We start from the raw sequence: 16,827 nt of genomic DNA, 5'->3' as shown, positions 1-16,827 counted from the left end.
TGTGCTTGATTTCGAATGTTATGAGACAGTATGATCTAGGAATGACCATGGAACAACTACATTCTAACCCTAGCTCTACCACTCACAGCATGGTGTTGGGCAAGGCTCTAATCCGAGTGGTATAAGGGCCTAGAAAGATAGACACAGGAGCAGTGGAGTCTATTTCCCTATCTGTAAAATGGGAATAATAATATGTGCCTACCTTACAGTGTCATTGTGAGAATGTGTTAATCTTTATAAAGTGAGCGTATTATTATTTTATAATAATAATTTACTTTGATTGTAAAAATGTACTTATGTTGTTAGCTCTTCAGGGCAAAAACTGTCTTTTTTGTTATGCATTTATAGCATACCTAGTGCAACTGGTCCCTGATCCATGGTTGGGGCAACACAAGTAATTGCTATATAATAATAATAAATGTTCTGGCATAGACAATACTGGTGTCCATACAGAGGAATACATGACTATTACTTCGATTGTAAGCTCTTTGGAGTAGGGGCTGTCTTTTTGTTCTGTGTTTATACAGCGCCTAACACAATGGAGTCCTGACCCATGACTGGGACTCCTAGGCACGACAGTAATGCAAATAAATTACAATAATTATAATGCAATATAGACAGTTGCTACTTACTTGGTGACTGCCAAAGCTTTTACTGTTATTTTCCCATCAGGTAATGTGATAGGTCCCTTATACTTAAAAGTGTTACGTTCTCCATAGCCAGGTCTCCTAAAGAGTTCTGGCTTACTTCCATCTAAAGTGTAATATATGGTAACATCAGGAGTATCTGAAAGACACAAATAAGATAATTACCAAAACAGTATTAGGGCTGTGCAAAAATAAGCCCACTCCTGCAAATGCTTACACATATGCTTAATTTACTCACACGAAAAAAAATAAGGATGTGAGTAAGGGATTGCAAGATTGGGGCCATAATGTGTGTTTTGTTTTTTTCCCTTTCTCTCTCTCCTCACAAAATTTGGTGACAAAATAATCACAATTTCATTACAGGCCATTCATCTTCTCACAAAAAAGTTGCAAAAAGGGTATGTGAAAATATGCACAGGGTCTACATGTGGCACATTCTGCTATGAAAAACGATCATGGCTGAAAAATAAAAGTTGGAATTTCAAAACTGAGACTCTTGCTAACAGATAGGACCTTTTGAGTGAAACTGACCCATGCTATTTTCAAGTAACAGTTTTGCAAAATCACAACAAAACGCAAAATCATCAAATTCTGAGGTTTTCCTATTTCATTGTGACTATGGAACAGACACAATAGCACAGAAATATAAGGCCCTGATCCTGCAAACACGGACACATTTGAGTTACATTACACATGAGTAGTCCTATTAGCTTCAACGCGACTAGTCACATTAATGAAGTTAAGCACATGCATGTTTTCAGGATAGAGATGTAAAGGGTTCATTTATGCAAGGTACTTATGAAAATGGGTACTCATCAAAATCACAGTAAAGTGTGAATGCAAACTCAGTATCAAAAAGTGAGAGTCAAATTACAGAATAAAAAGAACAGGGTTTATAGTACAGATTTAAAGCTGTTGTTTATACCTGATTTTATTTCTACATGTGTATTTGTGTCTATTTCATGTTTAGCCTTCCCTGGCAGAGGGAGTCGAAGTGGTATAATTTGAGGCACTGACACTGAACCAGCAGTCATTTTTCTTTGTACTGATCTGAAAAAATAGCATATGTTTCTTTTAAAACATAAGAGTGAAGCAGAAATGAATCTTCATGCAACTCCACACCCCTATTCCACCTCCCTGAAAAAAGAGAACATTAGATGCAGTAAATTGTTAATCCTTATAACAACAACATTCTTATCTGTTTTGCTGTCCATTGAAATTTTTTTCCTATTGAACCAATCTGAGCATGCTAAAAGAACTGCAACTCTGGAATTTTGGACAGAGTGTGAGAAAAGTACCACTACTTTCATTCCAATCTGATCTTCATTGCATGAGTTTGATTGATCTCCGCATACACAGCTGAAACCAGCTTTGCCAAGGTCAGCCCTGTCCATGAGGTGTCAGTGATACATGCCGCCGGATCTGAGTGACAGTTCATGAGATAATCATGAAGAGTGTTGGCCTTGATTATAATAGATGTGGCTCCATCCACCTAATATCTCATGTAGGAGAAATCAGCTACTTGTTTCACTCTGTCTATATGAGAGTCTACATGGAACCCAAGATTATTTGCTGAAGAGGACTAAAATAAGGCACTCTCTCCTATTCCTGAGTGGTGTCTCGCCTGCCGTATACTATATTAAGACAAATGATGCTGAACGTGATTTTGGCATGATTTACAATGGCCAGCACTGTGTCATCGAACTTAATTGCGAACAACTGTGCTTAGAGATGATAAAAATGTATAATATAGACAAGCCCCTAATGTAGGTCTTGGTGGTCATGTTCACAGCCAAAGACCTTGTCTACACTAGCAAGTTCTGGTTTTACAATCAACTTTCCAACCCCCCAACACGTCTGTAACATCCCACACATCCACACACAAAACTACTATCCATTCTGCACAGACGTTCATTCGTTCATGTGAACACTGGGATTGCACTTGTTCTGATCAAGGGTAACTATAGTGTCAGTCTGACTCTGCACTATTGTATTGCCTGTACTGATAGCAAGCACTGGTATAGCAATTTCAGCAGTGCCATTACTCCTCCCACCAGAAACGCCGTGGCGCAGCACATTTGCCAGAATCTGCCACCTCTAGCGCAGGATTAAAAAATGGCAGAATCATTCAGATTGGTTTTCTACACCCTCAGGAGGCCAGCTGACCACACCGGTTTATTTGAGTAGCTGATTGTTTCTTATGCACCTGCGGGAGGCAGAACCAAAAATTGCAATTCTGTTGGTGCACAGAGCAGGTATCTCACCGCATTCAGAGTAAATGCCAAAGCCGGGCAGCCACCCGCACCCGCTGGCTCTGGTTGTTCTACACGGCTCCCCCCGCCCCGGGCTCCGGAGCCCCCAAACTGCTCCCGCCCCACCCCGGGCTCTGGATCCCCCCGCCCCGGGCTCCGGACCCCCCCAAACTGCTCCCGCCCCACTCCGGGCTCTGGATCCCCCCGCCCCGGGCTCCGGACCCCCCCAACCTGCTCCCGCCCCACTCCGGGCTCTGGATCCCCCCGCCCCGGGCTCTGGACCCCCCCAAACTGCTCCCGCCCCACTCCGGGCTCTGGACCCACCCCCTAGCATACGGCTCCCGTCCCATCCCGGGCTCAGGACCGGCTCCCGCCCCGCCCCGCCTCACCCCGGGGCTCCAGTCGCCCCCCACGCGGCTCCCTCCCCGTTACGCACCCGGCTCCCCCGTTACCAGAGACGCTGTACAACCCGCAAGAAGGCGGCCCCGGATTGGTCTGCCTCCTGCTGCGCCATAGCAACCGGGGCCCCTCTGTGACGTCATCTCTCCGCGCCGCGGCGTCGAGGGACCTGGCTGGGGTTTGCTCCGCCGGGGGGGTGGATTAACCCGCCTCGCTGCGCGCTGCCCCCCTCCCGTCCGCCGTCACACGCGACCGGGTCCCGGCTGCCATGGCCGAGGTGAAGGTGAAGCCGGAGGTCCCGGACCCGCTGGAGATAGAGAACAGGTGCGGCTGAGGGGCCGGGGCCGGTCTGTCTGGGTGGGGGCGAGCGGTGCTCGGGGGGGGGTGCGGGCCCCCAGCGCTTGGGCAGTGGCCTGGGGCAGCGCTGGGGGGCGGGGATGGGCAGAGATGGGGGCAGGGCTGGAGCGCAGCTGGGGTTTGGTTTGGGGTGGGGCGGGCCTGAGAGGGGCTGTGTGGTGTGTTGTGAACTGACTCTGCTCCTCCTCCTCCTCTTCTCGCCTCCAGGATCATTGAGCTCTGCCACCAGTTCCCTCACGGCATCACCGACCAAGTGATCCAGAATGACATGCCCCACATGGAACCCCAGCAGCGGGCCATGGCTATCAACCGGCTGCTCTCCGTGGTAGGGTCACCGCCCCACCAGTACAGCCAGTTTGGCGCTGCTGGAGGGAGCTCACAGCCCTTTCCTATGCTTGAACTCCGTGGACTTCATCAGCCATTACCAGCGTAGAGCAGCTGCAGAGTTGGGCCTTGTGTATTAATCTTCTGGGATCTAGCAAAGCATTACGAGTGTGTTTCTGTTAAGCACTGTCACTGCATCGTAAACCTCATTGGTATTGTTCTGTAATGTAGGGATAACCTGAAAGAGCCATAGATTTACCTACCCTTACTGAATCCTGTTGGTGTCTGCTTTTAGAGGGAGGGTGACATCCTGGCCTCATGGAAGTCAAAGGAAGTTTTGTCATTGACTACAGTGGGGTCAGGATTTCACCCAATGTTTACTAGATTTTAGGTCAAAGTGTATAGGATTATCTCATATCTTTTGATTTACTGTAGTTTTAGTTGCACTTATTATTACAAGGCACATGTAACCAATATAACTGAGTGCCATTCATATGCGAGCATGGAACCAACCAACATATTGCCCAAAATGGCGACCATGTTTCTTGCATTTCTCTACAGTAGCCAACGCAGCTTCCCTGAGAGGATTTGAAGTGGTGATTAACAATTTAGTAGACTGTCAGGAAAGTCCAAGCTTTGCTGTTATAGTTAAAGCGTTAATAACAAGACATCTTGAATCTTGCTCTAAAAGTGACCAGGCCTGAGTCCTGATATAGATGTATATGTCAGAATTGAATTCCAGATGCAAGAGGCCACCACTGAGAATACTCCGCACTCATCTCTCACATGCTTCACCCTTGGGATAAATAGCAAGTGTTCCCTCTGAGCAAAGTTGTGGCATATGAGAAGAGCATTCTTTGAGATAACTGGGAGCCTAGACTATTTAGGGTTTCCGCCTGTAAATTAATTGGCGGGATATGATGCACTGGTATAGTATGCTTCCATCTGTTTGCCCTACCTAAAAAGGTAGATCTTCAAAGCTAGCCCAAGTTAGACCATGTTGCACTTGTCCTGCCTTGAGGTAACAGACAGAGGTAATCATGGCAAAGCCTGCATCTGAGGGGAATGGTCACCATCTCTTGGCCAGCTGAAGATGAAATAATGTATTCTTAGTCACAGCTGTTGTATGGGAGTCTGGGAGTGATAAGGAGGAGAATCTAGCAGCATCCTGAGAATGTGAATTATTCTGACAGTAGGTGGGTAAATGCACTCAACTGAAGGAACTGTCACAATTTTTACTGCAGTTTAGAATGCTTTCTCATATCATATGACATCACCTCCATCTTATCTGAGCTGAGCCTAAGTAATATTTTTTTACATTGACTTGTGTTTTCAAGCTAACTGTTGGCTATGTAAATGAGCAATTAAATGATTCAATGGACATGTTACTGCAGGCTGAGAGAGGTGCATGTTGGAGCTTTACATCCTTTGTGCAGTGTTGGAAGAGGAAAGAGTAGATTTCTACATTTTAGTTAATGACGTGTTGCAGGAAGAGGCCAGGAGCAATGTCCATAATCTCTAGCAGCTGGATGATAAATGGACAGAATATTTCCTGAGCAGAGCTGTCTAAAATGTGCTGGTGTTTCCAAAGGATGAAAATGTATTTTGGTCTGGTTTTTTTTATTTAGTCAAAATTAAATGAGATTTAATGTTTAAAAGGTAAATGTCAAGCTCTTATAATAGTATTTGTGTCTGCCTCTTTCAGGGACAGCTAGACCTTCTCAGGAGCAACACTGGCCTTCTCTACAGGATCAAAGAGTCTCAAAATGCTGGGTAACCTTTATTTTGTTGAAGGGACAGTTCTCATGCACTCTCCCAGTGTAATCGTCGTGATGGCAGCAATCATCAAGTGTTATTCACCCATTCATTCCAAGATGGCACATTTACTTGCTTTGGGCCCCATCTTGTAAATGCTGTTGGAGGTCATGCTTCCCACTGTGAATAGTTGCATTGAAGTTGGATTATGTGGTGTTGGAAACACTATTGTGGGTAGTAAAGCCCCCCATCAGGTGATCTGATCCATGCAGGCAGACCTGTATGCTCAAATGGAGTCCCACTGAAGTCATTGGGGCTCTGCTGTGGGTCCAGGGGTCTGCCTCGATGGAGCAGAGTGCAGGATCAGGCCCTACATTTGTAACAGTCATCCAACCCTGAGTATATTGCTCTATATACTAAATGGGGTTTTTATTTGGTTCATAAAATGTGCCTTTACAAAACTGAATAAAGATGTACTCTGTTTGCTTCAAAGAAGGAAAATCCCCAAACCTAACAGTCCTCCCCACACCACCGCCCCCCTCAAATGCGCACACATCTAATCCACTCTCAAATGCTTCGAAAAAGATGATGTGGCCTGGAGCTCAGCAGAATCAGGCTTTCTTAGACCAGTGGGGAAGGCAGACTTCAGAGGTGAGAGCACTTTGCTGCAACTTCCCAGATGTTCCATCCAGGGGCTGCTTATTTTGGGTAAGATTTTATTCAGGATTGGGCTACTGCAGTTGTAGGTGAGCAATTGGTGGTCGTGGTAGTAGCGGGAAAACCAGAGTAGTGCACCAACAAAATGCTGAGAGTGTCTATGGCTGACTTGACATGACATGTAAGAAACGATAAAAGCTGTCTGTAATAACAAGGAACTGCAATAACCAGCTAGTGCCAGCTGCTTTCTTTTTCTGTCATTGAATTCATTTTATAGTTTTGCTTTCCACAGTTTAAAACAAATCTAGTTTACTTCTATCCTGCTGGACATTCACAATAACTTACACCTGTCCCTTTTGTAATCTGTCCTTTACAGTAAAATGAAGGGATCTGACAATCAAGAGAAGCTGGTCTATCAAATTATAGAGGATGCAGCCAACAAAGGTGACTTATTCAAGGACTATTTTAATTTTGTTCATGACCCGTGCTAGCTCCGTTGCTTAGTATGTATTTGGGGGAAATGGTGTGTACTATTTCTCAATACTCAAGAATTAAAGGCATGGTAATATACAAACAAAGCATTACTAACTCTAGCTTCTTTACTCTAGTTGTTTTACAAGCATCTGTTTGAGGTATTACATGTTTATCTAATCACTAAAAATAAACAAGTAAAGTATCAGTATCCACATTAGGACTTTAGTCAATTCCTCTCCCAGCCCCTTCTGTGACTAGAAAGTATAGATTCCCTATAAAATATCCTCCCCTGCTGGACTGTTTCATATCCCTAACTCTCTGAGAGAGCCTAGGAAAACAGATGAGCCTTGCAGCATATGAAGGCCAACAAACTGTTAGACTGAAGAGTGAAGGGATGAGAGTTCCAGAACCAAGGCCCCCTCAGACAAAATGGTTTCCCCATTTTTTGGTCAAGTCTATTGATAAAATAGAACTCACGTGTATGAGCTCTCAGAGCAGGCAAGTTCTTGTTATAACAACTGTAGGGAGATGTTTGAATAATACGCTACACAGTGCATCCTATTTAGCAACACTGATGTGAATTCTGAATCGGAAAGGAACAGCTCGGGCCTTGGCTTGAACATAAGAACAAATGTAATGTGCCTGAGACTTGTAATGCTCTGTTCATATTTATTTGAATTCAGCTTTCCCTTTTTTCATTTTAAACAGGTATTTGGAGCCGAGATATTAGATACAAAAGTAATCTACCTTTAACAGAGATCAATAAGATACTGAAAAACTTGGAGAGCAAGAAACTTATTAAAGCTGTTAAGTCTGTGGCAGTGAGTAATCTGTAGTTTTAAATACTTTAAATACTGTATATACTGCAAAGTATGTTTGTTAGAGCAGGTGACGGGCAGTCAAGAAACTTGGGTTATTCTCCCAGCTCCGTCACTGACTCTCCGTCATCTTAGGAAGATCACTTAACATCTCTGTACCTCAATTTGCTCCTCTATAAAATGGAGACAATACTTTAACTACGTTGTAAAGCACTCACAGTCTCCAATATAGGGCACTATCTAAGTGCAAATATTAGAGAAGAGTAGAGGTGCAATAACTTTAGCAAAGAGTTGCTGGTATCATTTATTCAAAACAGTAGGAATCACAATAATCCTTATAACAATCGTCTCTTCTGCTGTTAGAGTGCACTGCTTAGGCCAAACTAAAACTTCTGTGCTTTGCTCTTTCCAGACTATCCCACAGCCAAAATTTTCTTTGGACATAATTTCTCTTCAGTGGGGGAGAGTTTTTAACCTGCTGATGATTATAGCTGTGATTCAGGAAAGCATTCCTATTCAGGACAGACTTAAAAAACTGCCTAAGTGCTTTCCTGAATCAAAGTCTATACTAATAACATGACTTCAATGGAGTTGAAAAAGCATCTGACCCAGTTTACAAATACTTGACTTGGAATATGTAAACCATTTATGAGATGGCTTTGTGAAGTGTATTCATCCTTCATTTATTGCAGAATCCAGGGGCTTTATTGGGGCTGCTGCATGTTCTGAGCTTTTTTCGTCTCTTGTCATAGTTGTTAATGAAGCTTCAGAAATGCTCACTTTAAAATGTGTTCATTAGACACTTGTGTTTTAGTGCAGTGTTGCTGCAGTCGTGTCAGTCCCAGGATATTAGAGAGAGACAAGGTGGGTTAGGTAAAATCTTTTACTGGACCAACTTTTGTTGGTGAGAGAGAGAGAAGCTTTCGAGCTACACGGAGCTCTTCTTCAGGTGTGTGACTGAAGAAGCAGCTACCGGTGTAGCTTGAAAGCTTCTCTCTCTCAGCAACAGAAGTTAGTCCAGTAAAAGATATTACCTAACCCACCTTGTCTTTCTAACTTGTATTTAGTGTAATAAAACCTTTTTCCTATTCATAGTACTGAATTCACGTTCACCAAAAGCTTGGGTACCGCTTATTGCCTACAGCATAATACATCGCTCTGGAATTACCAGAGCAAGACTTGTAATTTACGGCTAAAGATACATGTTTATATTTAAAAATCTTAAAATTAACTTCTCCAATTTAAAGATGCCATTGTATAACTTGAAAAGTCAACCCTCTGAAGTTTCATAGCCCTACTATATTGTATGTGTAAAGTTACCTGACTCTGTATTTCATCTCAGACAATGTCCTGTCGTAGCTGCCATGAGTCAAAAAGCAGAACAAGTGTCCTTTCCACAAAATGAGTAAAACTCTCAGAAGTGATTTTAAAATGGAAGTTGATTTAACTGGGAAATGTTTATAGCGGGCCACAACTGCTGTTTTGGCTATGTCTAGTGCTAGTTCTGTATTCAATAATTTTTAAAGCGGTTTCTCATCCCCTTTAGACTAGGTCATCAGTCATGCTTAATCATCATGCTGTTATAGGAGGGGTAGCTGAACAAGTGTTGCTGAACCGCATTCTGACCTGAAGGAGGGTCAAAACCAGGCTCGAAACTTGGAAAGACATCAGATAACAGGCTAAATTCAGACCTTTTGCAACTTCTTTGAAATGAAGTTGTAGCGGTTCCCACCCTAGCGTGAATCTGTCCCATTTTCTTTAAAGCCCTTTATCTTTTATGTGTAGCTTTGTTTACCTTTTCCAACCCTGCTCCATAAAACAAGTTTGAGAGTCAGAATCCAAAAATACTACCTCCTCTTTAACCCAGGTATTCTTGGAGTGCAGATCATGCTAATAATGGTTTGATGCAGCTATGCACTTCCCATGTTTCAGGGCACATGGCGCTACATGGATTGCTCCTATGCTTGTTTAAATGAAATTTTCCTTTCATGGAAGATTTTCAGCTATTAAAAGAAATTGTGTGTATTGTTCAATAGGCCTCAAAGAAGAAGGTGTACATGTTATATAATCTGCAGCCTGACCGGTCCGTGACTGGTGGGGCCTGGTACAGCGACCAAGACTTTGAATCTGAATTTGTGGAGGTGTTAAACCAACAGTGTTGTAAATTCTTACAGACTAAGGTGAGGGATTGCTACAGATTAACCCATCTTTGATTGTTTTTACAGGTAATTGCTTTTCCTTTAAAAACGGGTGGAAGAAAAGCTTGTATATAGTTATTAATATAAAAATAGGTGGACTTTGTTATGTAGTTGCTGGACCATAATTCTTCATTGGCATTTTTCTAATTTAATTTAATTGCCACTGCAAATGTATGCAATGGATCATTCACCTTCATAAACCCATAGTTTGTACCTTTTAAAAGAAAAGACGCATCATTCCCCCAGATTCATATCTCAAACAATAAATTAGCAAAGGTCAACTTTCCCATACTGCCTCAGTTGTGCAAAAAAGTTGTCAGCCCTGATTATTGTGAACTGTGCCTGGAAAGTGGTACTCCCTATCCATTCTCCAGGGAAAGCTCAACCTCCATTCTCTGAGTCCTAGTCCAATCGTGTCAGTTTCCCTCCAAAATATACATTACAGGCCGCTAGCTATGGCTGCGGTTTTTCCATAGTCGGGAAACTCAGAATGATGGTCCCTACGTTCTAACTCCTCAGGTCAATGTAATGTTTCACGTTACTGTATATAGTGTTAACTAGTAATTTGTCACTTACTGTTCATTGTGCAATATGTATCTAGGATTATTCCATTTGTTGACAATCATCTGCTTAAAACAGTGGTGGGGAACCTTTTTTCTATCGGGGCCATTGACTCACAGAAAAAATCAATTGCGGGCCACACACAGTCCTGGGGGATGGGGGCCGTGGAGGCTTGGGGCTTCCCCTAGGGTTGCCAACTTTCTAATTGCACAAAACTGAACACCCCGTCCCTTCTCTGAGGCCCCGCCCCACTCTCACTCCAGCCCCCCTCCCTCAGTGGCTCACTCTTCCCCGACCCTCACTCATTTTCACTGGGCTGGGGCAGGGGGTTGGAGTGAGGGTGGGGGTGAGGGCTCCAGCTGGAGGTGCGGGCTCCGGGGTGGGACCAGAAATGAGGGGTTCAGGGTGTGGGAGGGGGCTCTGGGATGGGAACAGGCGGTTTGGAGTGCGGGAGCAGGCTTGGGGCTGGGGCAGGAGTTTGGGTTGTGGGATCTAGCCAGATGGCACTTCAGGCAGCTCCCGGTCGGCGGCACAGCAGGCCTAAAAGGAGGCGCCCTGCGTGTCCTGGCTCCACTCTGCTCCTGGAAGCAGCTGACGTGTGCGGCCCCTAGGCTGAGGCGCAGCCAGGTGGCTCTGTGCAGTGTGCGTTGCAGGCACCGACCCCGCAGCTCCCATTGGCCAGGGAGCTGCGGAGCCAGCACTGGGGTGGGGGCAGCATGTGGAGCTTCCCTGATCGCCCCTGCGCCTAGGGGCCGCAGGGACATGCCAGTCGCTTCCAGGAGCTGCGTGGAGCCAGGACAGGCAGGGAGCCTGCCTTAGCCCCGCTGTGCTGCCGACCGGACTTTTAACGGCCTGGCAACCTTCGTTTTCCCCCACAGGCCAGATGAAATTAAGCAGGGGGCCAGATTCCCACCCCTGGCTTAAAACATGGCAGAGATTGTCTGTCTGGAAATTGCCTCTGCAGTGGTTTAAAAGCGGCCTGTTGTATACCTAGAGACTTTCTCTTCACAGGGAGCACTGACTGCGTATGTCACACTCTCCCCTCCATCCTTCCCCAGGCAGAAGCAGCTCATGACAGCAAACAGAACCCTATGATTCAGAGAAACAGTTCGTTTGCATCATCCCATGAGGTGTGGAAATACATTTGCGAGCTGGGCATCAGTAAGGTCAGAATGGTGTTTAACTTATCACCTTTCAAATTGCTGCCGAATGACTAACCTTCGGATTTGGACCCTAAGTCGTAGTTTTGGTGCCTGACTTGACGCATCCAAGTTTGCATATTGGTCTCTTATTTTGCAGTGTGTATGGAGTAGGCGGTTAGTGCTGCACTACATTCCAGAGCTGATATAGGCTGGGATTTCCAAAGGCACCTAAGGGAGTTAGGCATCCATTGCCCAGTCAATGCAAATTGGGACCCATTTTCTTTTGGCAATCCCAGCTACAGGGAAATTTATAATTGCTTTGTTGGAATTTCCCTACGAACATTAACTGAGATTCTTGAAGTCAGCTAGGAATTTAGCCACACAGTTTTAATGGGAGATGTGTAACAAATTCCTAGCTGCCTTCAAAAACCTCCACCGTAATATGTAAGAGCAAGAAAACAGCCAGGGGTTTCCTGTTACGTAAAGATCTGTCCCAATCCTGGTCAAGCTCTCCCTGCTGGACACTCACCAGGCTGCTGTGTTTGGACTCAGCTGGATCCAGGTGCTCGAAAGCTCCCGTTGCTCACTGGGTAGGCTCTGGTTTAGCCGCTCTCTCTGGCTGTGGCCTCTCTGGCACCCTTCCTGGGTGCAGACTGTCTGATGTCCTTTCTGGAAGTGGGACCCCATGGCCCTGCTGTCCTGGCCCTAGGACCGGTGCTGACCCCCCAAGATATCTCAGTAGCTTTAGCACGCCCATTCCCAGAGCTTTTGCCTTGTGAACACTCTGATTTACAGTTGTCACCTTCAGGGACGCATGATCGTTGAAACGACTAGACACAGACTTTGTAAAAGGACTTCTAAAAACAGTCGCTCTGCTTAGACAGCATGGAATATACAGATCCATAACAACAACAAATGCCTGTGTGCCATTCCCTGCCTCAGTTTCCTCACCACTCTTGAGAGTTCTGTGGGATTTGGATCAGTGTCTCTTCAGGATCCAAGTGCTCTCTGTTGAACTGCAATCCTCCAGCTCAAGGCTTCTCCAAATCATGGTGTGTGTGTGTCTCTCTCTCCCCTTCAATCAGTGTCATTCAGCTCCAGCTGATCTGACAGTCAACAAGGTTCCCTCTAGCTCATGACACCTGGCCCTTTATTCCTCTGTCTTCCTCTAAGTCCTTCTTCAACTTCTCACCCTTTGTGTTTTTAAGCTCCTGCCTTGATACCCCTCTTTGTCCCCTTTCTGGGGATTTTCCATTCCTTAAAACCGTAACTGTATGCAGACAAATGAGAAAAGTTGTTTCCCTGAGGAGACAGCCATCCTGTTCTGTTTGAGCAAGATTATATTCAGGTTTTGATGGTCTCTAAAGGCCATCTATTCAGAAATAGACACTTGGCACTCCTCCCTGTTTCCTTAGAGGCAAGAACATCATAATGATAATCAGGAGGGTTAAACATTATGATTGACCATAGTTCATAATCTCAAACAGAATTCATAAACTGTACTTAGATTTCCCAAATCATCATAGGATTATTGGATTGTATCTGAATTATTGCAGACACTTGAGGAGTATGGGGAAATCCCACTTGGAACATCTATCTGAAAACCCAGCATTATTTTAAAAGAACTGTAAGAAAAACAGTAAAAATCTCTCTTTGTTCTCCTCTTTTCTGCATAACTGCAGTGATTCAGTGAATTACGTGCCTGTATCAAGGCTACACCGGATCTCTAAAGTCTTAGCAATGATGGATGAATGTCATCATTAATTACTAAGAGTTTATTTTCCTATTGCTACACCTTTTCTCTAGTTGTTACCAATATTTTTTATTTTTTTACAAAATTGCCTTTAGGTCGAATTGTCAATGGAGGATATCGAAACTATTTTAAACACACTAATATATGATGGAAAGGTGGAGATGACCATCATTGCCGCAAAAGAAGGGACAGTTGGCAGTGTGGATGGACACATGAAATTGTACAGAGCTGTCAGTCCTATCATCCAACCCACTGGGTTAATCCGGACACCCTGTGGACTCTGCCCAGTAAGTTACTTATTGTGTATATGGAGGAAGAAGTACTTACAAATGTAGACCCGGGTCCGGCAAACATTTAGTCACGTGCTTAACCTTACACACAGGAGTAGTCCCATTGACTTCAAAAAGTAAGTGGAGGTCACAAATGCCTTGGCTATGGAGTAAATAAAAGACTGATACTTTTATTTAGCCCATGATGTTTCCTATTTACACATTGCATCTCATCCCTTGATTGCATGGTAAAAGGACACTGTCAAGTTAAACATGCTCCAAAATGTAGTTTTTATACACAAATGTCTGGGAGATCTAAGACCAGTAGAAACTGTTTTAATAATTTTTTGTTTTGTTTGTTTTTAATTCCAATGGGAAGCTTATACAAGCTCATGCCCCGGCTGAGTGACAACCCAAACATTGTTGCGTTGTTCTAACGCATGGGAACCAAAAAGTGACACTCCCTGGTTTACTTTCACTGTCCAAGATGAGAACTACAAAAAGCCTTGCAGTAAAAAAGCAGAAATAAACAGTAAATGCTTCTAAAACTCTTTAGCTGTAATAATCAAAGGCATTGAAAACGTGAGTAGGAAATGTTTTCAAACCAGGGTTTTAACCGGACAATGTCCATTTAGCTTCTTTCTGGCCCCCTCTCATTTTTAATATCTTTACTCTCAGCCAACTCATTTATTGGTATAATGTGTGAATGGAGGTTTTTACAAGGGCTGTTTGTATTGATGTAATGATTTCTTGCCCTCAAAGCCCCAGCCTAGCTGTTGATTATTCCTGTTCTTTGCGATGGCACTGTGGTCTTGTCTGATGGATAGGGAACTGAATGGGGAGTCATAAAACGGGTTCTAATCCCAGTGCTGTTCCCCTGTTGTATGCCCTTGGGCAAGTTATTTCACCTATCTGTACCCCTTTGTCTTGTCTGCTAATTTATAATCTGTCCAAGGCCGGGACAGTCAATCACTGTGTGTACAGTGCCTAGCACAGTGGGGCCCTGATCCTGAGTGGGGCCTCTGGTGCTAGTGTAATATAAATAATAATCTGTCAGGATTGGGATTAGATCCCATGATCTCCTGGATCCCAGTCTTGTGTTCATTCTACCCCTCCGTGGAGCAAACATTTCAGTGTTTTACTTCCAATTGTGAAGAAGTCTACTTACATCTGCTTTCATTTTACCACAGGTCTTTGATGACTGCCATGAAGGTGGTGAGATTTCTCCATCAAACTGCATTTATATGGCAGAGTGGCTAGAATTTTGATGGCAAGATGAGAACCGTGGCTTGTACCCACTCTTTGCAGCCTACCTTCATGAACCAGTTTGCTTTTTAATTGTGGACTCGTTTTTTTGTGAGCCACTTCAGGACATGGCGTTTATTTGTTTTAATTACATGCAGAGAAGCAACACATTGGTTTGTTAGCAGTCCTGATAATGGACCAAAAGTGATGCACTACTTGAGGTCAAGTGATTGATGGCAACCTATCCCCATTCTCACACCAAAAAGGAAGGCATGGTAACTTGACAAAAGGACTGGGATGTAAGAGAAAATCTTGGAGGGTTATGGATAGCTCTGTACGGAAAGTTATATTTTGAACATGAGAAAATAAGTCGCTAGTTCTGATGTTTACAAAGAACTTCGATGTTCAGAGCAGCAATTCTGAGCGGAGAGCGCAGTCCTAAAGGCAGCACCTTACTCCAGTGGTAACAAAAGTCTGGTTGGAGACAAATGTTGCATAACACAGGCTCTGAGCACATTGGCAAGCATCCCTCATTGGTTCTTCCTTCTCCTCCTCTAGTGTTTTTAAATAAAACGCTATTTGAATATCATCAGGTATATTGGGTCTTTGTTTTCTTCATTACTTCTGTTACAGTAGGACAATGGAACAGACTGCCTTGGGAGGTTGTGGAAGCTTCTTCATTGGAGGTTTTCAAAAGGAGGTTGGATAGCCATCTGTCTTGGATGATTTAGACACAACAAATCCTGCATCTTGACTGGGGGTTAGACTAGATGACTCTTGCAGTCCCTTCTAGCCCTATGGTTCTACAGTAGAACCTGGCTGTGGGTAACCAGAACTGAGGGTCATTTAAGATTTTCATTTCACCCAACAAACAGCCAGAGAGATAATTTGTTAATCATTGTCAGTGCATTTTGGGGATTAAAATCACATAACTGAGAGATTAAAGCAAAGTATTTGACTAGAATGACAGTGATATTTTAAAAAATCTCCACAGTTTAGTCTTACAGATAGGAGAGTGTATTTCACATTGCTGGTTTACCATGGATTAATGTAAAATCACGCCCTCCAGAAATGTACACACATCCTTTAGCAAAGGCTTCCATGTGGGATTGACATAGAACTAGAAATAAAATGAGCTCTTTTCCTTTGCCAATGACACCCACTGCAAATGATCCAGCTCTTCACCCAAATCACGAACCAAAGATTGGGAGACCCATGGAATACTCATAATTGGCCAGCTATTCAGTAGAGAAACTTTCCTAACTTATTTAGAGATGTTGTAATGATTGTTTTGTTTCTGATATTTACATAGGGGTGAGGGAGATGGGGGCGCAGATGGTGTTCTCATCGATCCTTTCGGTCAAAGGGAGGGGCCCAGGCACAGACATTCACATCCTGGTGGTGAACACATGGTGGTCACATGGTGACCACCCAGATGGTGTTGCCAGGATGACTGGCTTCCTTGACCACAAGATACTGTTCTGAGAAGGACTGCTGAACAAAGATGGAGTCCACCTATCAAGGAAAGGGAAGAGTATCTTTGGATGCAGACCTGCTAATCTAGTGGGGCAGCAGACAAAAGCCCACAGGTGAGTCTGTAACATGGAGACCTGGGTGAAGGGTTGGAATCTGGGAGGAACATGGGCAATCAAAGCTAGGACAAAGGAGATCTAGAGGGAATATAGAGGGGGAAATCTAATGAACATCTTAAAGGTCTGTATACTAATGCAAGAAGTAAGGGGATTAAACAGGAAGAACTAGAAATACTAGTGAATAATCACAATTATGACATAGTTGGTATCACAGAGATTTGCTGGCATAATTCACATGACTGGAATATTGGTCTAGAAGGGTACAACTTGTTGAGGAAGGACAGGCAGGGGAAAAACAGTATATAAAGATATACAAGGCACTTGCAGTGAGGCGGAGACAGAAGTGGGAGGCAGACCTATTGAAAGTCTCTGGGGCATGATAAA

At 44.0% G+C, this 16,827-nt stretch overlaps 2 protein-coding genes across 2 annotated transcripts in view; one reads left to right on the top strand and one right to left on the bottom strand.

The window, feature by feature from the left end:
* The window catches only part of DZANK1 (double zinc ribbon and ankyrin repeat domains 1), a 35,719-nt gene extending 34,028 nt beyond the window's left edge, over positions 1–1,691 (bottom strand). The window contains exons 1-2 of the mRNA XM_024206389.3: positions 1,573–1,691; positions 633–786 (exon numbers count right to left, since the gene is read on the bottom strand). Coding sequence (XP_024062157.1) covers positions 633–786; positions 1,573–1,681 — 263 coding nt within the window. The 5' untranslated portion in view covers positions 1,682–1,691. The remainder of the gene's footprint in view (positions 1–632; positions 787–1,572) is intronic.
* Positions 1,692–3,459: 1,768 nt separating this feature from the next.
* Positions 3,460–15,440, top strand: POLR3F (RNA polymerase III subunit F). Its single transcript, XM_024206392.2, has 9 exons — positions 3,460–3,622; positions 3,863–3,980; positions 5,685–5,752; positions 6,768–6,835; positions 7,574–7,686; positions 9,720–9,863; positions 11,501–11,608; positions 13,433–13,624; positions 14,797–15,440. The coding sequence occupies exons 1-9, from the start codon at positions 3,567–3,569 to the stop codon at positions 14,872–14,874; spliced, it is 945 nt and encodes a 314-aa protein (XP_024062160.1). The 5' UTR covers positions 3,460–3,566; the 3' UTR covers positions 14,875–15,440.
* The last annotated feature ends 1,387 nt before the right edge of the window (positions 15,441–16,827 follow it).

Source organism: Terrapene carolina, unplaced genomic scaffold, assembly GCF_002925995.2.
Source record: "Terrapene carolina triunguis isolate 2854851 unplaced genomic scaffold, T_m_triunguis-2.0 Scaffold132, whole genome shotgun sequence".
NCBI classification, from domain to species: Eukaryota; Metazoa; Chordata; order Testudines; family Emydidae; genus Terrapene; species Terrapene triunguis.
The sequence above is the reverse complement of the archived record's forward strand: the minus strand, read 5'-3'. Positions and strand labels throughout refer to the sequence as shown.